The sequence below is a fragment of the Carcharhinus amblyrhynchos genome, chromosome 6 (assembly GCF_965287045.1).
Source record: "Carcharhinus amblyrhynchos chromosome 6, sCarAmb.v2.hapA, whole genome shotgun sequence".
NCBI classification, from domain to species: Eukaryota; Metazoa; Chordata; class Chondrichthyes; order Carcharhiniformes; family Carcharhinidae; genus Carcharhinus; species Carcharhinus amblyrhynchos.
This window is the reverse complement of record NC_137329.1, coordinates 64,827,674-64,853,002: the sequence shown is the minus strand read 5'-3', so window position 1 is coordinate 64,853,002 and position 25,329 is coordinate 64,827,674. Positions and strand designations below refer to the sequence as shown.

At 44.1% G+C, this 25,329-nt stretch overlaps 1 protein-coding gene across 4 annotated transcripts in view; it reads right to left on the bottom strand.

The window, feature by feature from the left end:
• Positions 1-25,329, bottom strand: part of LOC145343965 (carnitine O-palmitoyltransferase 1, liver isoform-like) — a 77,854-nt gene that overhangs the window by 10,052 nt on the left and 42,473 nt on the right. For 3 of the 4 annotated variants that reach the window (XM_080190546.1, XM_080190543.1, XM_080190544.1), the window contains 10 exons: positions 21,671-21,808; positions 14,936-15,013; positions 12,214-12,321; positions 8,716-8,803; positions 6,965-7,160; positions 4,539-4,727; positions 4,031-4,136; positions 2,766-2,882; positions 2,466-2,630; positions 1,711-1,845 (listed from right to left, as the gene is read on the bottom strand). In XM_080190546.1, the coding sequence (XP_080046672.1) occupies positions 1,711-1,845; positions 2,466-2,630; positions 2,766-2,882; positions 4,031-4,136; positions 4,539-4,727; positions 6,965-7,160; positions 8,716-8,803; positions 12,214-12,321; positions 14,936-15,013; positions 21,671-21,808 (1,320 nt within the window). Of the gene's footprint in view, positions 1-1,710; positions 1,846-2,465; positions 2,631-2,765; positions 2,883-4,030; positions 4,137-4,538; positions 4,728-6,964; positions 7,161-8,190; positions 8,276-8,715; positions 8,804-12,213; positions 12,322-14,935; positions 15,014-21,670; positions 21,809-25,329 lie in introns of all 4 variants that reach the window. The other variant, XM_080190547.1, reaches the window with a different exon arrangement.

Below are 25,329 nucleotides of genomic sequence, written 5' to 3'. Positions count from 1 at the left end.
CTGACGATACGAAGGTTGGTGGTGTTGTGGATAGTCTGGAGGGATGTCAGAAGTTACAGCGTGACATAGATAGGATGTAAGACTGGGCGGAGAAGTGGCAGATGGACTTTAATGCAGATAAAATGTGTAGTAGTCCATTTTGGCAGGTCCAGTGGGATGAAGGAGTACAATATCAAGGGAAGGAGTCTTAGCAGTGTTGAGGAGCAGAAGGACCTTGGGGTCTGGGTCCATAGGACTCTTAAATCAGCCTTGCAGGTGGAGGATGTGGTTAAGAAGGTGTATGGTGTACGGGCCTTTATTAATTGAGGGATTGAGTTTAGAAATCGGGAGGTAATGCTGCAACTTTATAAGACCCTTGTCAGACCCCACTTGGAGTACTGTGTGCAGTTCTGGTCGCCTCACTACAGGAAGGACGTGGAAGATATTGAGATGGTGCAGAGGAGATTTACAAGGATGTTGTCTGGATTGGGAGGCATGCCTTATGAAGATAGGTTGAGGGAGCTAGGTCTCTTCTCCCTGGAGAGACAAAGGTTGAGAGGCGACCTGATAGAGGTCTATAAAACGTTGACAGGAATAGATAGGGTGGATTCTCGGAGGCTATTTCCCAGGACTGAAATGGTCGCTACGAGAGGACACAGGTTTAAGGTGCTGGGGAGTAGGTACAGAGGAGATGTTAGGGGTAAGTTTTTCACTCAGAGGGTGGTGAGTGAGTGGAATCGGCTGCCGTCGGTGGTGGTGATGGCAAACTTGCTGGGGTCTTTTAAAAGACTTCTGGATGAGTACATGGGATTGGCAGTTACAGATAGTTCTATGGCTGGGTAGGTATGGATGTGATCAGCGCAACTTGTGGGCTGAAGGGCCTGTTTGTGCTGTAGTGTTCTATGTTCTATGAAAACTTTTCATTAGGACACCCCTCCAAACCACGTTCTCCACTTACTGATCACGAGTGGCCTTCTCAAATTCCTTGCCTGAATTTTCCGGAGGTTAGGGACAACAGGAAAATGGTTTCTATGTGAGGAGGATTAATACCCATACTAATTAATTATGGAGGAAAATAAGTCATTAATAAATGTGTCCAGAGAAAAGGTTAACAAAGACAAATCACAAAAGCCTGCACAATGTTTAACTGCAGGATAGTAAGCAACTAGTTCCAGACACCTGACCTTCAGATAAGGAACAGAGACAGATACTATGCAGGCAAAAGCCCTTTAAATCACGCATTGAACAAAGGAGTGATCCATGTTCTAATATCCAGACACAGTTGGAATGCCTAAAAGATAGGGGAAAACAATACTCAATTGAGACAAGTAAAAACTTTATGTCAATTGGATATTATTATTAAGCAAGAGTAAGGTGATTGTGATTGGTTTTAAAACTGTACTTTTATAAGATGTAACCTTTTATAATCGGATGTAGATAACGCCTATTCTTTAATTGAGATATGCTAATTACTTATAATCGAAGCTAAGACTTTAATTACCTCTGTATTTCTAAATTTTTCACCGAATGGTTTGAATGATTTCATTCAGGGTCCTACAGCTATAGTCTTCTTTAATAAATCAACTGAAACCACTCTGTGGCTTCGTCAGGCTACTTGAGGGAACAATAGTTTTAAATACAAGAAGAAAACCATCGTAACAGTCCCACAACACTTTGGAAACCGTGAGAACATCATGATGAAGAAAACTATGGGAAAAGAGAGGTATTTACCGTCTGATTGGGGTCCATCATGGCCAGTACAAACTTGGTGGCCTGACTACTGCAGGAACGAACCGTCTCTGTACGACCTTCTCTAAACAGGCGAGTCATTGAGGCTTCATACGTAAGACAGAATGTACCTTTGTCCTAGTGACAGAACACACTGGAGTAAGGACGCTAGAAGGAAAGGCTGGCAGTGTCTGAAAACTGCCAATCATCAAATACATGACGCTACTGAGAAGCTGTAAGGTTCGCAATACACAGGGAATCAAGCAGCCCATTGAAGCTAATCAGTTTTCACCTGACTTTTGAACCAATTCCATATTACTGCAGATCTGAATATTCTTGATTTCTAATCTTAAAATCTTCTCTTTCCTCTTTCTGATCTTAATACAAAGTCTAATGTCTTTTATTACTGAAAATAATCATTAACCTTCTTGACAACAATCATTAATTTTGAAATAAGCTTTAGTGCATCCCTGATGATCTTTGCTCTTCTGAAGAAAATACCATTTTACAAGATTCCGATCAATCAGATGTGGATCTAGTTGATCTCCATTCCTCTCCTTCCTATGGGTCTTTCTGACAATGGAATGTTCCAAACTGTCCAACCATGATATTTGCTTTGATATTCTAGGGCCCTGTGCTGAAAGCTCAGAATATTACTGACTTTTCTTTTAGCCCATTCTCTCTTCTTTTCCAAGTAGCTGGAGTTCTACACCTCTGCGTTTAACCTATTACTGTTCAGGGAGTAGTGATGACTGTACCCAGTAATGTGCCAGCTGTAGTGCCATCTGGACAAAGGCATCAGGGCTGATCCGACACTTCTTGATGAGGCCTTTACCAAAGTTGTCGAATGGGAAGGAATGAAAATCCACATCATCGGCCAACTGCTGAGCCACACTTAAAGACTGCATGATGACTTTCTGACACTGAGAGAAGAAGATATCAGTCAGCATGAGCTTCATCAAACTGAGACCACTCTGAGACAGGAGGAGATCACCCACACAAACTAACATCATATGGGCACTGCTTCCATCCTACTTCATGGTGAATGAGGAACTTACTGGCTCGTTGAGCTCCCACTGCAAGCGCTGGGGTGGGGGAATCCTGGAATTGGGCTCTCCTTTACAATTCCCCTCCTCTGTATATCCCAGCTGGAACTGGTCGGTGGCCAAGATGGACTGTGGGAGACATGACAAAAGATTAACACTGTTCTCAAACTCTGAATTTCTAGTGAGAAACCTAGGAGGAACCTTTATCGAGAGCAGGCAGAAACACAGACTACAAAAAGGACAGCTATCCTCACTCTCAAACTCAGTCAAACCACGCCCGAATGCCGCCACGTTGTCTGTAGCAGCAGGGAGCTCTGCCATTAAAGAATTCACAAGAAATCAGCTCTGCATAAAAAACACTCAGCGCTCCATGTGAATAAAATCACGCTGGGCCAGTCTGTACTCAGTGTGGAAGACACCGAGAATGTTCTCTTTCCACTGACTGCCATGAATCAGAAAGAAGGTTTGACACTCCCAGCTGACTCAGAAGCTGTTGTCTAATTATGCCAAGGCAGCTCTGCCACCAGGTGCCAAAAGACATGCAGAGCTGTTCAGCACTGAAGCAAAAATCAGTCCATCGATTCTGCCCTTCCCAACAACTCCCAAATTCCAATGAAAACAATCAAGTGGACAGAGAGAGGAACTAATCCCTTTGGTGGAAAAGTGTTGAAAACTAGACAGCATCGATTTAAAGTGACTGGCAATGCAGAAAAGGTGACATGAGCTAGGATCGGAAATATATTGCGTGGGCACGCGGTGGAGACAGGGGTAGGGGCGGCGCCAGGCGCGCGGTGGAGACGGGGGGGGGGGGGGGGGGTGGGGTGGCGCTGGGCGCGTGGTGGACACAGGGTCAGTCGAGACATTTAATAGGGAAATGGATAATTATCTGAAAAGTGGAATGTGCGTGGTACAGAGTGAATCTGGAAACTGATATTTGCTGATAAGGTGAGAGCAGCAGATTCACAAGGGGTAGGATGGCCTTCTTCTGCATTATGTTTGATGATTCTATGACCCTTTCTCTGCTTCCTATCACCAGTTGTGCATCTGTCTCAGATTTCCTTGTTGATGTACAATGGTTTATATCCCAACCATTCTGGTAAAGCAATGTAGAACCACTCAGCGTGAAGAGAACCTTCCCAGCCTCCTCAGATCCTTTGGGACTATGTTGAATTGATCACTTTTGGTACAGAATAGCAACTGCCACGGTTTGTCGTGTAGAAGTTCCTTTATTGCAGTATGAAGCTTGGACAATTCGAATACTGATAGGATTATCCTACCTCCCACAAATGGCCAATGATGGGTGCGTCTGCCCACGAATGTTCAGCATTAAGACCAATTTTACCGTTCTTAAAGACAATAAAACTTAAAGATTTGTCAAACCACCTGTAAAAAAGGAGATGTATATTACAAACAGTGTCCAAGGTTCACCTTTTGCTCAGAGTAACTCTCCCCCAGAGGGACATTCCCACTCACAGAACCTCCCCTTCCCCCAGACTGAGCCTCCCAATGTCAAACACTGCCTTACGAACCTCCCCATACCCCTGACCACCTCCCCACCCCGCATAACCCCCACACTCCTGACCCCCTCACATCCCTACTCAACTCCCTATACCCTACTTTCCCCTCACCACTACTCACTTCCCCACACCACACCACCCCCCCCCACTCACTTCCCCGCATCCTTGACAAGGTCCTTCCCACACCTTCCCCAACAGTGTTAACCAGGTCATCCTCAAACAGACACTGCTCAACTTGCTTAGTCATTGGTCCAGGTCAGTCACCTACCTGTCATAGCATTTGCCATGTAGCAAAGACTTAGCATAATTGTCGAGTGAAGCCACTGGATCCTCTTTACGGAATCCCTGCTCGGTATCATCCAGGGTTACAAAGAAAGCTGCCTTCTCAATGGTGTCCAACGACAGCTTGTTCTTTCCTTGACTGAAGAAGGAATTACGAGCTTTAGCCCAGGGTACCCTAGAATGAGAGGATGTAAAACACACAGTGGAGACTTAACAGGAACAGACAAGGCAAATATAGACATTCAAAGGTATACTCCTATGTCCTTGATGCTGCGGTCATCTAACTGCATGCTGCACATCAATAGCACTGAACGGCAACAGGTAGAGTTGATCTTACAGTAAAACATCATGGCTACTGGAAATAATCTGGAGGTATTGAAAACACTCTTGTAGAACCTCATGCAATCCTCCTGCTTCTTAAAAGAGGACCAGCTCAACAGTCAAGTTAACCAGCTTAACTCCAAATAGGATCCAGTCCACCTGATAAACCAGTTCCATAAATCAGCGACTGATGGTCATAGAGTCTGAGCAAAATGTGGCAGTAATACAGCTTTCTCTGGTCTTTTTGGGAGATAGTCCAGGACCAACAACAGAGCTCAGCGAGAGAATGAACTGGGAGGCAGTAATGTGTCGTGTAGGTATGGGGTGAGGAAGAAAACATCAACACAACAAAATCTTTTCTATTAAGAATGAAAGAGTGAGCTGGTATTTCAACAGGGTCTTTATGATCCCAAAGCATTTCCCAACCACAGTTTAGAAAGTGTAGAACCAAACATTACCTGATCATTAGTGAGTGGTCAGATTAGAACATGAGTTGGGTAGCACAGTGATCAACACTGCTGCTTCGCAGCTCCAGGGGCCTGGGTTTGACTCCCAGCTTGGATCACTGTCTATGTGGAGTTGACACATTTTCCTCATGTCTGCATGGGTTTCCTCCGTGTGCTCCAGTTTCCTCCCACAATCCAAAGGTTTTGGGTTAGGTCGATTGGCCGTGCTAAAAATTGTCCTTAGTGTCCTGAGATGTGTAGGTTAGAGGGATTAGTGGGTAAACATGTAGAGATATGGAGGTATGGCCTGGGTGGGATTATGGTCGGTGCAGACCTAATGGGCCGAATGCCCTCATTCTGTATTGTAGGGATTCTATGATCTATTCTGATTCCATGAACAATTATGGATAAAAGGAGAAGTCATATTTAATGAATCATATTGAATTCTTTCAGAAGCTAACTCAAGGAGTGGATGTAATCTCCATGGACTTCCAGAACGTATTTGAGGAGGAGACTTGTCAGCTAAAATGAAAGCTGACAGAATTGAGGGAAATCTTAACCTGTTGATTAGATTGGCTTGGTCTTAGAAGACAGTGTAGTAATGGTAGAAAATGATTTGTGTTTCCACAAGGAACTATTTCACCATATTTATCAATGACTTAGACGGCATGACAAAGAGCCACATATCTATATTTACTGAATCGTAAACAGACATTGACAGATGAAGGAATTGGGAAAAACTGGTACATTTGACAAAGAAAGATAGATGAAGTATTACTTAAACGGTGAAACACTGAAGCTCCCAAGAGATTCAGGGATCCACGTCCACAGAACAGCTTCCAAATTAAAAGGGCTGAAGGATTAGAAATCTTTATATCTCAAAGCAGAGTATAAAGTGAGGAGATTTTGTTACAAATGGACAAAGGATTGGTTATACTGCATCCTGGGGCACTGAGTACAGTGCTCGAAACTACACCTAAGAAGGAATACATTGGTGTTTATTTATTAGTGTTACAAGTAGGTTTACATTAACACTGAAATGAAGTTACTGTGAAAATTTCTTAGTCACCACACTCCAGCGCCTGTTTGGGTACACTGAAGGAGGCTAATGCACCTAACCAGCATTTCTTTCGGATTGTGGGAGGAAACCAGAGTACCCGGAGGAAACTCACGTAGACATGGGGGAACATGCAAACTCCACAGATATTAGAAGGTGTGCAGTGCAAAACGACCAGCATGTTACCAGAGCTACAATGGTTAGATTATGAGGAGAAATTACATCTCGGCTTGAGTTTCCTGAAATATGAGGGATTAAGGGGTATTTCAACGGGTTTGTAGGATTTTGGTTAGATAAAGAGGATGTTTTCCACTGATGGGAGTGTTTAGGATAAAGCCTTCATGTAAAGGAGGATCAAAGCGTGGGATTGTCTCCCATTGGAAACTTGATTCAGCATTTTAATTCGGATTAACAGGTTCTAGCAAGCCAACAGCCTCCCTCACTTGTAGGCTGGAGATTTCCATTCGCCACACTGTACATTCCTGAAGTAGTACTGCTGATCAGTGGTTCTGTTCTTTTGGTACTTGTGTCTGCATTCAGGAATGGTGGCAGCCGCAGGGTTAGCCAGGCCTCTCCTCGAGCTCTCACCTGTCACCAGCAGTCAGAGCTGCCAGTTTCTCCTCTCCAGGTTGGGGCAGTGACTGGTCATCCAAGATCTTCTGCATCTGAAGTTGAATCTCACAGGGTTTGAGCAGCCTGCCACTATGGTAGAGCCAGACCTTGAAGTAACGACCTCTGTGGTAAACGGCAATATGCTTGCTGTCCTTGAGGTGCTGGAGGGTGTCTGAGTGAGAGAAGGGGTGTGTCAGAGAGGGAGGGAGAGAGGCACACAAATGGCCAACAAGAAAACATGAGAAGAATTTATTGACAGTGTTGAGGTAAATCAGACAAAAGCACATTGGGAAAGTACACAAAGCTCCTGCTCCTGTGTTTGAGCAAAGCCAGAGAAATGTTAAACAGAAGCAGACAGTCAGAAGCTGCATCAGCAAATTGAACAGGAGCCAGGCAGTTACTGGACTCGATGCAAAGCTCGGCTTTCTAATAAAGGAGGAACAGAGTGGGACATGAGGGAGGGTAACATCCAGGCACAAATGAAGATGTGACCAGTGAGAAACTCAGGACAAAAGTCTGCAAAGTGATTCCTCCCCTCATGATGAGTTGGGCATTAGATTTCTGCAGCCTTCTAGGAATTCATTTACTCAAATGTATGTCACCCAGTGCACATTCACAGCAAAATCTGACTGGAGAATGCTCCATCCCAAAATACTTTCACAGTATTTTGGCCCTTGCTCCTTGCACGGGGCAGGGGCTGCCAATGAAATGCAGAGGGAAAGGAAATAGACAGTCAGGAGTGCGGGCCATGTTGTAACAATCACAACCCCATTCCAGTAATCGCTGAACCAAAAGACAATTCACCAGGATTCCTCACCACTGGCAAACCACCCAACGAATGGGGCGAACAGGGACAGACAATTGGGTGAGTCGGTTGGACTCACTTCAAATCCACTTCAGGCAGTGATCCAGAGAGATGAACACCATAAGACAACTCAACACACATGCACTGGAGAGGCATTCATACTGCAGCCCTTCACACTCAGTCACACTGCAGCCCCTCACATTCACTCATACTACAGCCCCTCACACTCTCATTCACTCACTCACACTGCAGCCCTTCACACATTCACTCATTGTCTCACCGGTATGTTTATTCGATGACCTGTTCCCTTTCATGTTTCTACCATGAAGCAATAGGCAGCAAGCATTTAAAGGGCATTATGATAGAGGCAGAGAGATTGCTCAGGATGTAACTGTACCTGTCTCTAAACCCGGAATACGAGTGGAATTGAACATACGTTCGTACTGATAGGAGCACATGGGGATTGCACTTTGACCCATAAGCTGAAAGGAAGAGTGAAAACACACAGAGTAAATAAAAAAACCTGTAATGGAGTTGGGTGTGGTGGTGGCAGGCAGTGAGGAGAGGAGGGGAATGAAATGGAGGGAGCACACATGTCACAAAGTTCACACTAGAGAAAAAGAGAGACAGACAGACACAATGAAACAGAAAGCAGCTTTGGAAATAGACATTTACACTAATGCCTTGACAGGACCAGGATTCGCGGTGACCTCACAGGGATATCCATTCATATACAACCATCCACATGGGTGTGCAGAGCTTTCTCAAATAACATAAGCCATTGAAACAAGCTGAGAGTGCATTGCAAGACTGGGAGGGTATCAGTGAGCTGGTCAATGACCCCCTTATCCTCACTGCAGTTGCTTGGTGTTAACGTTGACATCCCTACCCCCTCTTCCCTCCCTCTCCGTGAGCCTCTTACCTGAGTACAGGCCAGGAATGCGGGCTGTATTAAACAGCCACTCAAACTGCGAGGAGCAGAGAGGAACTGTCGATCCGGTGAGGTAAACCTGTGTCCGGTCAGCAGAGTGCCCCAAAACTCACACAGCCATGTCAGGGGAAATCGGGAAAGGGGAAGGGCCGGATGGTTCCAATTTGACAAAAAGGAGGCCAGGGAAAAGGACGAAGAGGAAGAAAGACAGAAAGAGGAGACAGCAAAAATCAGCCAGCATTTTAAAAATGATCAAATTGTAGAGTTAAACACTTTCACACGCAGTTCACATTCTGTCTTCACTCTGTATCTAACCCCATACTGTACCTGTCCTGGGAATGATTGATGCTGACAGTGTTGAGGAAGCTTTACTCTGTATCTGACCCTATGTTGTACTTGTCCTGGGAGTGTTTGAAGGGGACAGCGTCGAGGGAGCTTTCCTCTATATCTAACCTTGTGCTTTAATTGTCCTGGAAGTGTCTGATAGGACAATCTTTCAAAACTATGGCCAGTTTCTTACAAAAAAATTCTAAATGCTGAATTCGCGTGAAAATGAGTGTAATTCCCGCTGATCTTTTAGCGAGATTTTCAAAATGAATCTCCAAAACTCTGTGCTTCAGGGAGATTCACGCTGAAAATCAGTGGGCAGTGTCTATTCCTGCTGGACAGGCTGGCAACATAGCACTGAGCCAGCCACTGCGCATGTGCCGAACTGTCAGCACCAATATCAGCGTATGTGAGGTAACCCTGTCTGCACTGCTGGCATCCTGATCACTGGGCAGCCCCGTGACACCCCCATCGCTGCCTCTCAGACCACCACCACCGCCCCCCCCCTCCCCATCCTGATCACTGAGCAGCTCCGTGACCCTCCCCAATCGCTGCCTCTCAGACCACCACCGCCCCCCCTCCCCTCCCAGCCCATCCTGATCACTGGCCTCCCGGATATCTCTGGGCCAGCCTCAAACTCTCTTCCCCTGGCCTGCTTTGATCTCCCCAATCTGCCCCCACACCTACCACCTCTCCCCACCCCCCCCACCCCACCCCACCACCCACCCAGTAATCCCCCAACACCCCTAGCAGCTAGAGCAGCACAGCGGCTTGAAGAATCACTTCCTATATTTTTTCTTAAGATTCTGCAGATCAGAACCACATGTCTAAATAATGCAACAAAAATATCATTTTGAAAGACATGATTCTCTTGCCCCTTAAGTACTGTGTTGATCAGGTGATTTCTTGGAAAAAGGCACACTTTCTCAAAAAGGAACTGATGGGCCTCTTTCAAAAAATCCAAGTCAGCAGTCAAATATTTAGATAATGCAATGACTTTTCATATTTTAAAAGGTCATCAGTTCACATTTGGACAGAGAGAAAGACAAGAATTTAGCTGACCAGCCTGGTATAGGAGAGAAGAGAGCTGATTTGTTTGATTTGAACTGTATTGACTTTAATTGATGTGGAGAAAACTGGCAATGCCTAGTGATGTACAGGAAAACACACGGCAGAAACAAGCTTTCAGTCTTGTACCTGCTGCTGAAAATTTCCCAGTCTTCCCACTGTGGGAATTGTAGTGCGTGAGACAGAAAATTTGGCAGACCGTTTAATGGACTGTTGAACTTGGGCTGGAATTTCCTGTCTTGGGATATGCATGTCTGAACATCCCGCCAGCTACCTTGAGATCAGTATGGCTTGGGAAATAAGCTAAGAAGTAAACTGGCCTACACTGCCTTGCCTGATGATCTATGTGTGGTTATCAACCTGAGGCTAGCGAATCCTCATCTGAGTGTGATGTGTCTGCATCTAAAAACCTGAAAGGCTGCAATAAGGACAACTGATCCATCTCTATATTCTCCTTCATGCTGAAGCTTCATGGGTGAGAACTTCCAGATGCCTACTGGGTTCAGCAGCCATCTTCATAACGGAGTTCCAGGTGAACAGCAAACTTTATCCTTTAATTTTATCCCTATCCTCCATAGGCAATTTCTCCAACCCCTGTATGGTTTGCATAGAATGCCTGTTGGGGGTTGTGTCCTAGAGTATTCTAAAAAGGGATAGATAGTTATATAAATTTGTGTTAATATTTTTTAAAACAAATGGCAAAAACTAAGTTTTATTATAATTCAGTCATTTAGAGTTCATTGAAGGAAGCCTCATTAAAGTCTATTTTATTCTCGATCTAACAGCGGTGAAGGTAAGTAATTGGTGATTTTGGTGCGCGAATTGAACTTTAAAACCTGCAGAATAATGGGGCCAGATAAACTATGCACTCCTCCCAGCTGGGTCATTACACTTTCCTCTGTGGTCTCTATATTGCAAATCTTTCTATTCTCTATCCCTTGTTTCACTAAAGAAAGATAAGAGGGGGGCATTGTAAAGCCTCTTTTGAGTGTGCAAACAAACTAACACTTTGAATTCATCCTATCTTGAGTTTGTTGCGGGCTTATTAATAGAAAATTGGATTACGCCAGAACAACAAATGCACTACTGCTAGTAAAGGGGAAAATAATCCAAATGCCATTCTATTTATGGGATGAGTAGTTAAAGAAGAAATTGGTCTGTCAAATTAAGCCTCCTCTTGTTCGTAACAGTGAAAATATCACATCATCTTTCTCAGCTCTGTGTATTCTCCTTGCCTACAGGCTAAGCTTCTTCTGCCTCTAAGCAAAGTCACTTGGAATCTCCGGCTATCAACTTCATCAGCACTCACTGAAATATTTGATTTTAACAATGAACTCCGGGTTCATACAAATACTTGGAAGAGGAATGAAATGATTAGCTAAAGAGAAGCAGGGAAAGAAGGGTGGGTGAGTGTGAAAGAAACAAGATAGAGAGATAAATTGCTGAGGGAAATGAGAGAGGAAGAATGAGAGAGAAGGATGCAGGGTGTCATGTTCAATTGTTCTATTTGAGTGTCTGTTTACTATTGATGCTCACTGTGCTTGAAGAAAAGAAAACAAACTGTACGGGTTGCATGCATTTCCCATATTGGGCCCAGTCCTCCAGAGGTTGTAGAAAGCCAGAGCCAAAATTTTAAAGCACTGTAAATATATACCTGATCCACACATAGAAACCTGTATCATCTCTGCACAGTTCCCAGAGATAGAAAGGAACAAGAGAGAGGGGAAAAACAAAAGAGACAGAAGAGAGTGAGAATGGGGACAAACAAAAGATAGCTAGGCAAAGGGGGAAGCAGGAAGAGAATTGAATGAGAGGTCAGATTGGGAGGGAGGAGGCAAGGGTAGAGAGGCGAGTTGAGCGGGTGGAGGCAACGCAGTGGGTAGAGAGGATCAGGATGCAAGCGAGTGGGAGGGGTGACTTGGGGCGAAGGAAGAGGTGACCCTGGGAGGGAGAGGGAACACAAGAGGGAGGAAGTAAAGTAGTTGTGGGGGGATAGAGAGGGGGCAATGAGGTGAAAGTGATAAAACTGTGAAATGATAAAAGGCAGCGGATGATGGAAATGAGGGGAGTGGAGAAAAGGTAGAGGATACGTACAGGACGAATTTCCTCTCGATCAAGTTTACGTCGGTACAACAACATGGCATGGATGGTATTCCCAGCTCGAGCTGCCTGCTTCCGTGTTGGAATAATGTATAGATAATCCTGAAAAATAATCACCAACATTACCTGTTGAATAGAGACAAAGTTACAGACAAATAAACCTGTATGCAAACCCCCACACAGGCAAACCCACATATAAGCTGTAATGACTTCAAATGAGGCCCGTGAGGTTGACCTCTTGGAGTATGAGCTCTGAGAGGTCATAGTTACCTGCCCAATCAGGGAGCCTCATGTATATATAAAAATGGGAGTGTCAGTTCTACTGGCATTCTTGATTCCGACTTTATTCTACTCTTAAGAATGCTTCAGGTACAGAGCTTGTAAATAAAGGCAATCTGGTGAAGGGACCTGGGCCTCTGAGGAGTTACTGAAGTGGCAACAATGAAAAAGAACAACCCTAAGGAACTTGTTTACAACAGCTGGCTTTGTTTGAGGGTAAGCCATTTTCTGGCATCATGCCTCAGTTTGGGAAACTGAACTTTTTTGACCCAGCTGTGGCGGACTGGGCCCAATATGTGGAATGCATATATAACTTTTTTTTTAGGGATGATGACGTTGTGGCAGATGAAAAGCAACAGGTCATTCTTCTGACCACTTGCAGTTATTCATAGCTCAAATTTCCTGGATGCACCATATACCAAAACATTCTAGGAATTGGCAGATCAAGCGAGGGAATATTATGACCCGAAGCCACCTTTGATCCTGAGAAGTTATTGGTTTTACTCAGCAATCTGGGAGACGAAGGAGTCTGTCACAAGTTTCTTAACTAGGTTGAGATAACTGGCGTAAGCATGTAAATTCAGTTTGATGCTGCTCTTAGGATTGGACTTAAGTCAGAATCAAGAGTGCCAGTGGACCTGACACTCCCATTTTTATATACAGGGTGAGGATCCCTGATTGGGCAGGTAACTATGCCTCAATCAGGGAGCTCATACTCCAAAAGGCCAACCTCATGGACCTCACTGAAGTCATTACACCCTGCATGCAGGTTTGCCTGTTGCACATTTACATACAGGTTTATTTGTCTGTACCTATTGGTATGCAGGACAAATAATGTAATCATCCAAAAGCGCCCACTGGTTGAAGCCTGACTGGACTGAAAAAAGGCACTACAGCTGACCTTATCATTGGAAAATACTGCAAGTAGAGTACATGAGTTGCAATGTATCCTGATGAAAGTGGGCACTCATACCAGTTCGACTGAGTTTGGAGGCCACCCCCTGAGCACAGCAATTTCATTGCCTTCCTTAGGAAGTATCCAGATACAAGTAAACCCAGGTCTGCTCACAGTTCAGCCCCAGAGCAAAGCCAAGTTCTGACCAGACTTCAACAGCCCCTTCAGAATTCCGCTTGGCAAGACATTGTAACTGATGCTAGAGTTGGAGCAGACTTCAAGACCTAGATTTAGGAAAACGACACGTAGGTCGGTGTCCTGACAAGTGCACATCCTGGAAGAACCACCTACATCTGATATGCAAAAATTAAACTAAATAGCAATGTCAAAATCTCATCCAATTAAGATTAAATGGACATTCAGTATTAATGAAGGTTGATACAGGTGTTGCTGTATTTATGGTTGGAGAATCGGTGTTCAGTAAAATTTGCATATTCCAACGCTTAACTTTAGTCAAGATTTCAGAAAGTTTGAGAACCTACACAGGGGAACCTCTGAGGATTGTGGGTACTAACTTTATTCCTGTCTCTTACAAGAGGTTTGGTTACCCTTAATGGTAGTGTGAGGTTTGGACCTGAGTTAGTGGGATGAAACAGATTGAGCAAATCCAGCTGGATTGGGAAAATATCTTCCAGTTAGAAAATGGTCACTTGAGTGAAGTCTACTCAAATAACCCTTCTTGGAAAACATCTGGGTAAGAACTATAAATAGGAGCCAATGTGACATTACATGTTGATCAGTCCCTCAATTTTGCTTTAAGGGAAAAAGTGGAAACAGAAATTAGAAAACCAGAATGAGAAGGTATTAAAAACCTATCCAGTTCATAGAATAGACAGCGCTAGTTGTGCCTGTTTTAAAGTCAGTTATCTCTGTGGAGATCTTAACAAATAAACCGTTCTACACAGCTGGACAATCTCAATCCCAATATCCTGAACAAGATGGGCATGATTTTCCCAGTGAACTGCACAGCGGGCAGGGAAATACCAGTGGATGATGCTGAAATAGGAATCGTGACCAACATCCAGCCAGTCGTGACTTTCCCAGACATTTTTTGTGGCATAATCCAAAATGCCAGCCTGGACACCGTCAGTGCCAAATGCCAGCCTGGACACCGTCAGTGCCAAATGCCAGCCTGGACACCGTCAGTGCCAAATGCCAGCCTGGACACCGTCAGTGCCAAATGCCAGCCTGGACACCGTCAGTGCCAAATGCCAGCCTCGACACCGTCAGTGCCCTCATTCCAACACCTCCCATCTCAGACACCATCAATCCTTACCTCCAGCTCAATCTGGACACAATCCTCCCAATACCCCACCATCTGAACCAACATAGTCTAAAATCTCTGTCTTCCACCCTCAAGTATGCCCCTTCTCCCAGGAAATCTAACCTTCTCAAGGGCTGGACAAACAGCACAACCTGCTGCTGCCCCACCCAACAGTGTGATGAAGTCTAAATTTTGGAGGGTGGAAGTGGCCAACTCACCATTGCGTAGTAATTGCTGTTCACCATGATGGGACCACGGCCTCGCAAGTAGACATACTCTTCCCACCAATCACTAACCTGGGTGTCAGAACAGAGTCAAAGCAGAAAATGTCAAACATTGAAACTCCACAGCATCAGATATCTCATCTTTAAACCAGAGGTTGCTGACTGATAGGGGTTAACACTCTCAGGAAACCCAAATCGATACTCTTTACATCTGGAGAGGTAATACGAGTGAGCCTAGCAAACGTAGGAGCGAGGTGGAACCAGTTCATAAATAGCCACTCTGGTTTCCCAGCAAAAGGCAAGGGACATTTACAATGTGGTTTCCTTGTAATTAACTTAAATATTCTTTTTCAGTCCAACACACTTTGTATAGAATATTGTAACAGTGGCATTTGGTTAGTGAATGAGAAAGAGAGAGAGAAAAACAAAAACAGATGAGAGGGAGAGAGAAGGGGTGAAGGAGCACCTTTACACTCGAATGATCCCAAATTGGCAAAATTGAGCCACATAATATTAAATAGAGGAACGCAAGAATGTCCGGCACAGACTTGAAATTACAAAATGTCCAGAACTAAGCATCGAAGACAGCCTTCTATCCTTCAAGAACTCCCTAACAAACATTCAGGGATATTAAAAAAAATAGCAAGAAGCTATGACTCTTGGCCCAGCATAAATGGGCACGTAGAAAAGATGGTGCACATGCAGAATGCACCAAGAAAACCAGAAGACCCACCAGTAGCTTCCCTACACCGCAGGCAACGACCAGGAAGACCATGGATATAGATGCCTGTGGATTTTGCAGGACCATTTATAGACTCAATGTTTCTGATACGAATTGACACTCACTTTAAGAGGATTGATATGCATAGGTGGTGTCCACCATATGAGTCATGCGTACCTCCAGTTAGAATTAAAAGCATCATTAAGGAAACATATGATGGTAAACATGCATAAGGGATTGTATGAGTTACTAATGGCAGGCCTCTACAGACCAGATTTAAGCCTTATCCTTCTGAACTTAAGTGGAAGAATTGGAGAAAAGCAAGAAGCCCATAAAGGGCCATGATGGACCAAAAGCTGATGTGTTTTTATTGTCAGGAAGCACAATCCAAATGCAAAGTTTTAGAGGCAGCACCCCTTGGACACCAGGAACAATTCTTTCAAAAACAGGGCTTGGTGTCCTATATGGTAAAGTTTGGGGACAAGATCTTAAGGAAACATATAGACCACCTATGTGTTGGGAGCTGTCAACAGAAGCAGCTAACATAGTGAGCATGCCATCTGCACATGTACGCTGTGTGTACATGGAGAGACTACAAAGGAACGCAATTAACAAGTGGTTCAAAGACAGCCTATGAGGATTCCACCACCAAAATGGAAACGGAAGCAGTGGAACCCCAAACAGAGCTCGTTGCTGAAGGACCACTACAGTGATACTTTGATGGTCATCTAGAAAGAGACGCTTGCCAACATGGTATTCTCTACTGACCAGGAAAGGAGGCCACAGGCTGAAAGCCAAAAAAAAGACAGCCCTGATGCTTTAAGAGCAAGGGAGAGCCCTTAGACTGAAAGGGGGAGGAGTGTGATAACCCCAGGACTTGCATGGGCAATCACCGATTGACCTCCTTGCAGGACCCATATACTGAACCCTTTATAAAGCAGGCTCCTGAATGGGTTCATTGATGCCTCGGTTGGGACCTGTTTGTGGTTTTGCTTTATTATCTTTTGTGCAAAAAATTACTGTTCCTTTACAGTTGATTTATTATAAAGCCCCTATGGGTGGAACTGAGTAACAGTAAACATAGAACATAGAACATAGAACATTACAGCGCGGAACAGGCCCTTCGGCCCACAATGTTGCGCCGACCAGTCTTATTTTTAAAAAAAAACATTGACCCACTAATCTAAACCAATCCCTTTTCGTCCATAAACCTATCCACCAATCTCTTAAACGCCCCCAAACTAGGCGCATTTACAACTGCAGCAGGCAGGGCATTCCAGTCCCTCACCACCCTCTGGGTAAAGAACCTGCCCCTGACATCCGTCCTATAACTACCCCCCCTTAATTTAAAGCCATGCCCCCTCGTGCTAGCTTTCTCCATCCGAGGAAACAGGCTATCACCATCCACCCTATCTAAACCTCTAATCATCTTATATGTTTCTATAAGATCCCCTCTTAGCCGCCTTCTTTCCAGTGAAAACAACCCCAAATCCCTCAGTCTCTCCTCATAGGATCTCCCCTGCATACCAGGCAACATCCTGGTAAACCTCCTCTGCACCCTCTCCAAAGCCTCCACATCCTTCCTGTAATGTGGGGACCAGAACTGCACATAGTACTCCAAGTGCGGCCGCACCAAAGTTGTGTACAGTTGCAACATGACGCTGCGACTCCTAAATTCAATCCCCCTACCAATAAACGCCAAGACACCGTACGCCTTCTTAACAACCTTATCTACTTGATTCCCAACTTTCAGGGATCTATGTACACATACACCTAGATCCCTCTGCTCCTCCACTCTAAAGGATCTAAAACTGTAATAAATGTCTACAGACCCCCTGGTAGCAGCTCTGAAGTGCTAGATTATATGAATGCAGATATTAGGCAAATGCAGTGTGGTATCAATGAGGGATTTTAACTTTTTAAAGAGTGTTGCTGGAATATTTCGTAAAGCAATATTCCTGGATGCAACAAGGGGTCAAGTAATATAAGAACATAAGAAATAGGAGCAGGAGTAGGCCATCCAGCCCTTCGAGCCTGCCCCGCCATTCAATAAGATCATGGCTGATCTGTCGCTGCTCAGTTCCACTTTCCCGCCCTCTCCCCATAACCCTTAATCCCCTCTCTTATCAAAAACCCATCAACCCGCGTCTTAGAAATATTTAGCGAGGCAGCCTCCACCACTTCAACGGGCAGAGAATTCCAGAGATTCACCACCCTTTGAGTGAAGAAGTTCCTCCTCAACTCCGTTCTAAACCGCCCCCCTTTTATCTTGAGGCTGTGCCCCCTAGTCCTACTGTCTTTTTTGAGCGGGAAGAGTCTTTCCACCTCTATCCTATCCATCCTATTCATCATCTTATACGTCTCAATGAGATCTCCCCTCATTCTTCTAAACTCTAACAAGTACAAGCCCAGTTTATTCAGCCTCTCCTCATAGCTCAACCCCCTCAACTCTGGTATCAGCCTAGTAAACCTCCTCTGCACTCCCTCCAAGGCCAAAATATCTTTGCGCAGGTGCGGCGCCCAAAACTGCACACAGTACTCCAGCTGTGGCCTCACCAATGCCCTATACAGCTGCAGCAAGACCTCCCTACTTTTATATTCAATCCCCCTCGCTATGAAGGCCAGCATCCCATTCGCCTTCCTGACCACCTGCTGCACCTGCAAGCTGGGTTTTTGCAACTCATGCACATTAATATAATATTAATATAATAATATTGGATGGAATAATGAGCCGGATTTAATTAGTAACCTCGTTGCGCAGGAACATTTATCAAATCATGATCATAACATAGTCAAGTTTAAATGTAACATTTGAAAGTGAATCAGCTGTAGGATTTGAGATTTAGATGAGGCCAACTTTAATGAGATGACACAGAGACTGTCCACAGTTGTGCCCACTTTATTAGGTACATTTAAGAGGTATCTGGATCAATACATGAATAAGGAGGGACTAGAGGGATACAGACCGAGTAAGACCAGAAGGTTTTTTAGTTTAGTTAGAGCATCATGATCAACATAGGCTTGGAGGGCCAAAGGGCTTGTGCCTGTGCTGTACTTTTCTGCTAATGGGTAAACCAACTGAAGAACAGTGGAGGATGTTTAAAGAAACATTTGACAGTTCAGAACCAGTTTATAGCCCTGAGAAGGAAAAGTACAACTTCAGAAACAACAGCATAAAACTAAAAGAAACGGCTTACAAAAATGCAGAAACAGCACAGATTCTATCAAATGGGAAAGATAAAGATCAGCAAAGGGCCACAAAGCAGCTTAAAAGAGCTAGTAAAGGGATTATGAAAGAAAACTTGCAAGGGCCTTCAAAGAAGAAGTAATATTATAGTTACAGAAAGGGAAAGTGGGTGATTAGGAGCAATGTTGGCCTATTAAAGAGCAAAAGATATTGTCAGTGGGTATAGGGAAATGACAGACATGTTTAATAATTACTTTTCCTCAGTATTTACAATAGGAAACGAGGATCGCTTGTCAGAAATCCTGAGAAAATTAAACAAGGCCATGGTCTAAATAAAATTAATGTATGTTGATGATGAGGAAATTAAATGGAACTAAAGAGTAACAAATCTCCATGACCTAAAGGTTTCCATCAAGGGTGTTCAAAGAGATAGGGGAGCACATTGTAGATGCCCTAACTATAATCTTTCAGAGTTCCCTACATTCAGGAGTCATCCTTCTGGATTGGAAAATTGTTAACTTCACTCCGTTTTTTTAAGAAGGGTGAAAGAGGAAAACCAGGGAATTATGGATCTGTTAGTTTAACATCTGTGATGGGAAAATTATTGGAGTCTATAATCAAGGTTGGGTAACTGAACACCTTGACATTTTTCAGTTAACTGGGGAGAGCCAGCATGGATTCATGACAGGTAGGTCATTCCTAACAAACCTCACTGAATTTTTTGAAAAAGTGACTAAGATCATGGGCAGGTGAATGTCTTTGGATGTTGTTTATATGAACTTCTAGAAGGCCTTTGATAAAATTCCATATAGGAGACTGTTAACCATGATAGAGGCCCACAGAATTGAGGGCAAATTACTGACATAGCTGGGAAATTGGTTGAGTGGCTGGTGACAGAAAGTAAGGATATGGGTAGGTACTCAAATTGATGAGATGTGACTAGTGGTCACATCCACAAGGATCTGTGTTGGGGCATTAAAATGGCATACAAAGTCATATATCCAAATATGCTGATGACAAAAAGTTAGGTGGCACTGTAGACAGCATAGATTATAGTGTTATGATATGGAGGTTAATCCCTTTGACCTTCCTTCGTAATATGTTAGAAGTGTTTGGGAAGATGTTATCTGTTCTACATTAACGTTTAAAGGTTCATTAATATAAAGACCTAACACTCGCTTTAAGTGAATAATTAACAAATTAACAAGTTATTTTATTTAACAAACCAGAACTCTAACTAAACAAGTAATACATTAATTAAAGGAAAGTGTGACTGAAATGCTGTTCAAATAAATACAAGGACCATTCAGAACCAAAACAGTAATAACAGAATTTTAGTCACTCTCAAAAGAAATATATATGATGGCTTTCAGAACCTTTGAGTTTTTCTGGTGATTTTTCTGTCTATAAAGTCTTTCCAACTTGATGTCCTGTGTTAGATAGGTAGTTCTTCAGCTGGCAGGGCTACTCTAGAGCTGACCTGCTGTTAGGGATGGCTCTCAATTGAATTCAACTGAACTCACTGAGCAGAACGGTAGTCACTGAAAGCAGGCAGTTGAATTCCTATTTTTATCTTCCTGATGACCTATGCATGATTGGTCTGATGGTGTCAACAATGGGAAATTCAAATTTGAAAGGGCCCTGATTGCTGAATGTCCTCATTAAACTGATAGCCTATAAATTTAAAGAAGACACTCAGCTAATAACCTATCAAAATGCAACTGCCTGCAAACTCTGTGACCAAGGCAACCTTGATTTTTTTGGTTTCTGCACAAATGTTGCCATTTGTGTACTCTGTATGCCCACATTTTAAACATTCTAGCATTGAACACAAAAACAGCTTTCAAAGGGACCATGCACTGCTTTTCCCTCTAACAGTTTTTACAATTCTTTTACATCTTTACAAACATTCTTTACATCTTTACAATCTTAACTTCACAACAATGGCATAAAATTCCAAAGGGATATTGCCAGCCTAGGTAAATGGGCAAAACAGTGGCAGATGTATTTCAATCCAAGCAAGTGTCAGGTTGTCCATTTTTGATTGAAAAATGAAAGATTAGAGTACTTTCTAGATGGTATGAAGTTAAATTCAGGAGATGTCTAAACACTTGGGCGTTCAGGTGCATAGATCTTTAAAATTTCACATCAGATACAGAAAATAATCAAGACGACTAATGGAATGCTGGCCTTTATATCTCGAGGCCCGGAGTATAAGGACACAGCTATACAAAACCCTGGATAGACCCCACTTGGAGTACTGTGAGCGATCTGGGGACCACACCCAAGGAAGGATATATTGGACTTGGAGGGATTGCAGGTCAAGAATGATACCGGACTTCAGGGGTTTAATCATGAGGAGAGATTATACAAATTAGACCTGCTTTCTCTAGAATTTAGGAGGTTAAGGGGTGATCGGATTGAAATCCTCAAGATATGAGCATAAAAAACAGGATAGATAAAGATAAACTATTTCTATTGGTTGGAGATTCTAGAACTAGGGGGCACAGTCTAAAAATTAGGGCCAGACCATACAGGAAGCACATCTACAAACACACAGTAGTAGTAGAGGTTTGAAACACTCTTCCACAAATGGCAGTTGATGCTAGATCAGTTGCTATATTTAAATCTGAGATAAATAATTTTTGTTAAGCAAAGTTATTAAAGGAGATGGGTCAAAGGTCAGCCATGATCTCATTCAACGGCAGAACAGGCTTGTGGCCTACTTCAGCTCCCACATTTCTATATTCAGGCAGCAGACTGAATATGAAGGGAGGAAATCTGACCCTCACTATAGAATCACTGACAAATATTTACTCACATAGTTGGTGGCCCACCAGGATTTCAGCTTTAGATACCACTGAAGTCTCGGTCCCACTTTCAGCTCAAAGTCTCGAGCCAGCGCCTGCATTCGTTTGAACTGCTGAGCATCCAGTAGTGGCTGCACTGACTCCAGGTACTAAAGGGAGCAGAAATATAAACAAGGGAATTTCAGCAAGGTCCATTCGCAATGCTGCCACAATCAGATTCTAAAGAATATTTGTGACATAACAATAACATGGTAAAGTGATAGTGTTGCATTAATCTAAAACAGACCAAAGTGTGCTTTAACATCTGTGATGACTACTGGCAGTCAGCAGTTTGGCTGTCTGACAGTTCAGGTGATAATAACTCCTATTGGACATTACTCCTCTACAAGGAAAATTAATTTCCGACAGCCGAAAAGCAGCGCAAAATTACAGATACAGTATGGGGTTAGATAGAGTAACGCTCCACCTACACTGTCCCCGTCAAACACTCCAAGAACAAGTGCAGCATGGGATTGGATACAGAGTAAAGCTCCCCTGCACTGTCCCCAAACACTCCTGGGACAGGTACACCATGGGGTTAGATACAGTGTAAATCTCTCTCTATGCTGCTCCCATTAAAACAGTGATGTGGAGATAAGAACATAAGAAATAGGAGCAGGAGTAGGCCATCTAGCCCTTCGAGCCTGCCCCGCCATTCAATAAGATCATGGCTGATCTGTCGTGGCTCAGTTCCACTTTCCCGCCCTCTCCCCATAACCCTTAATCCCCTCTCTTATCAAGAACCCATCAACCTGCTTCTTAAAAATATTTAGCGAGGCAGCCTCCACCACTTCAAAGGGCAGAGAATTCCAGAGATTCACCACCCTTTGAGTGAAGAAGTTCCTCCTCAACTCCGTTCTAAACCGCCTCCCCTTTATCTTGAGGCTGTGCCCCCTAGTCCTACTGTCTTTTTTGAGCGGGAAGAGTCTCTCCACCTCTATCCTATCCATCCCATTCATCAGATGCCGGTGTTGGGCTGGGTAAACACAGTAAGTCACACAACACCAGGTTAACGTCCAACAGGTTTATTTGGTAGCAAAAGCCATTAGCTTTCTAAGCCCTGCTCCATCAGGTGAGTGGGATTTCGGTTCACAAACACGTCATATAAAGACACAAACTCAATTTACAAAATAATGGTTGGAATGCGAGTCTTTACAGGTAATCGAGTTTAAAAGGTACAGACAATGTGAGTGGAGAGAAGGTTAAGCACAGGTTAAAGAGATGTGTATTGTCTCCAGCCAGGGCAGTTAGTGAGATTTTGCAAGCCCAGGCAAGTTGTGGGGGGTTACAGATAGTGTGAAATGAACCCAAGATCCCGGTTGAGGCCGTCCTCGTGTGCGGAACTTGGCTATCAGTCTCTGCTCAGCAACTCTGCACTGTCATGCGTCATGAAGGCTGCCTCGGAGAACGTTTACCCAAAAATCAGAGGCTGAATGCCCGTGACCGCTGAAGTGTTCCCCAACAGGAAGGGAACAGTCTTGCCTGGTGATTGTCGAGCGGTGTTCGCTCATCCATTGTCATAGCGTCTGCATGGTCTCCCCAATGTACCATGCTTCGGAACATCCTTTCCTGCAGCGTATCAGGTAAACAATGTTGGCAGAGTTATACGTGTATGTACAGTGTACCTGGTGGATGGTGCTCTCATGCGAGAACACCATCACAGAACCTTCAACCGATGCTATACACTAGCTACATCGATGACATTTCTTTCCTTTGGACTCGGTGAACAATCGTTGAAACAACTATACAGTGACATCAACAAGTTTCATCCCACCATCAGATTCACCATGGACTACTCTCTGGAATCGGCTGCATTCTTGGACACACACATCTCCATCAAGGACAGTCACCTCACTGTACTGCAAGCCCACAGATAACCTCACGATGCTCCACTTCTCCAGCTTCCAACCTAAACACGTTAAAGAAGCTATCCCGTACGGACAAGCTCTCCATATACACAGAATCTGCTCAGATGAGGAAGATCGCAACAGACACCTCCAGATGCTGAAAGATGCCCTCATAGGAACAGGATACGGCGCTCGACTCATCAATCGACAGTTCCGACGTGCCACAGCGAAAAGCCGCATCGACCTCCTCAGAAGACAAACACGGGACACAGCAGACAGAGTACCCTTCATCATCCAGTACTTTCCCGGAGCGGACAAGCTACGATATCTTCTCTGGAGTCTTCAACATGTCATTGATGAAGATGAACATCTCGCCAAGGCCATCCCCATACCTTGCCTTCAAACAACCACACAACCTCAAACAGACCATTGCCTGCAGCAAACTAGGTAAGAATGGAGAGTTCTCCATTCACCTGAAGAAGAGGGAATCCCCTCGGAAGCTAGTGAATTTACTATCAAATAAATCGGTTGGACTAAAACCTGGTGTTGTCAGACTTTTTACTGCGTTTACCCCAGTCCAACGCCAGCATATCCACATCATGCAGCAAACTACCCAGCCTTCAGGAGAACAGTGACCACGACACCACACAACCCTGCCATAGCAACCTCTGCAAGAAGTGCCAGATCATCAGCATGGGTGCCATCATCTCACATGAGAACACCGTCCACCAGGTACACAGTACATACTCTTGCAACTGGGCCAACATTTTCTACCTGATATGCTGCAGGAAAGGATGTTCCGAGGCATGATAAATTGGGAGACTATGCAGACGCTACAACAACGGATGAATGAACACTGCTTGACAATCACCAGGCAAGAGTGTTCTTTTCCTGTTGGGGAATGCCAGCGGTCACAGGCATTCGGGCCTCTGATCTTTGGGGTATGCGTTCTCCAAGGCAGCCTTCATGACACACAACAGTGCAGAGTCGCTGAGCAGAGAATGATAGCCAAGTTCCGCACACATGAGGACTGCCTCAACCGGGATCTTGGGCTCATGTCACACTATCTGTAACCCCCACGACTTGCCTGGACTTGCAAAATCTCACTAACTGCCCTGGCTGGAGATCATACACATCTCTCTAACCTGTGCTTAACCCTCTCTCCAATCAGATTGTCTATATCTTTAAGACTTGATTATCTGTAAAGACTCACATTCCGACCATTATTTTGTAAATTGAGTTTGTGTCTTTAAATGTCCTGTTTGTGAACTGAAATCCCACTCACCTGAAGAAGGAGGGCTTCGGAAGCGAGTGGCTTTTGCTACCAAATAAACCTGTTGGACTTTAACCTGGTGTTGAGAGACTTCTTACCCCATCAAACAACCCTAGGACAGGTACAGCATGGAGTTACAGATTAAAGCTCCCCCTACACTGTCCCCATCAAATACTCCCAGGACAGGTACAGCATGGGGTTAGATATAGAATAAAGTTCCCCCTACACTGCCCCATCAAACACTGATGTGGAGGTGCTGGCGTTGGACCGGGATAAACACAGTAAGAAGTCTCACAACACCAGGTTAAAGTCCAACAAGTTAACTTGCTGGACTTTAACCTGGCATTGAGACTTCTGACCATCAAACACTCCCAGGACAGGTACAGCACTGGGTTTGATATAAAGTTCCCTTTGTGCTGTTATATTTAGTGCAGTTTTGAAATTGAGTTTCAGTAATAAAATTGAGAGCTCGGATTCAAGTCACTGGAATGCGGTTCCTGCTGGTACTTTA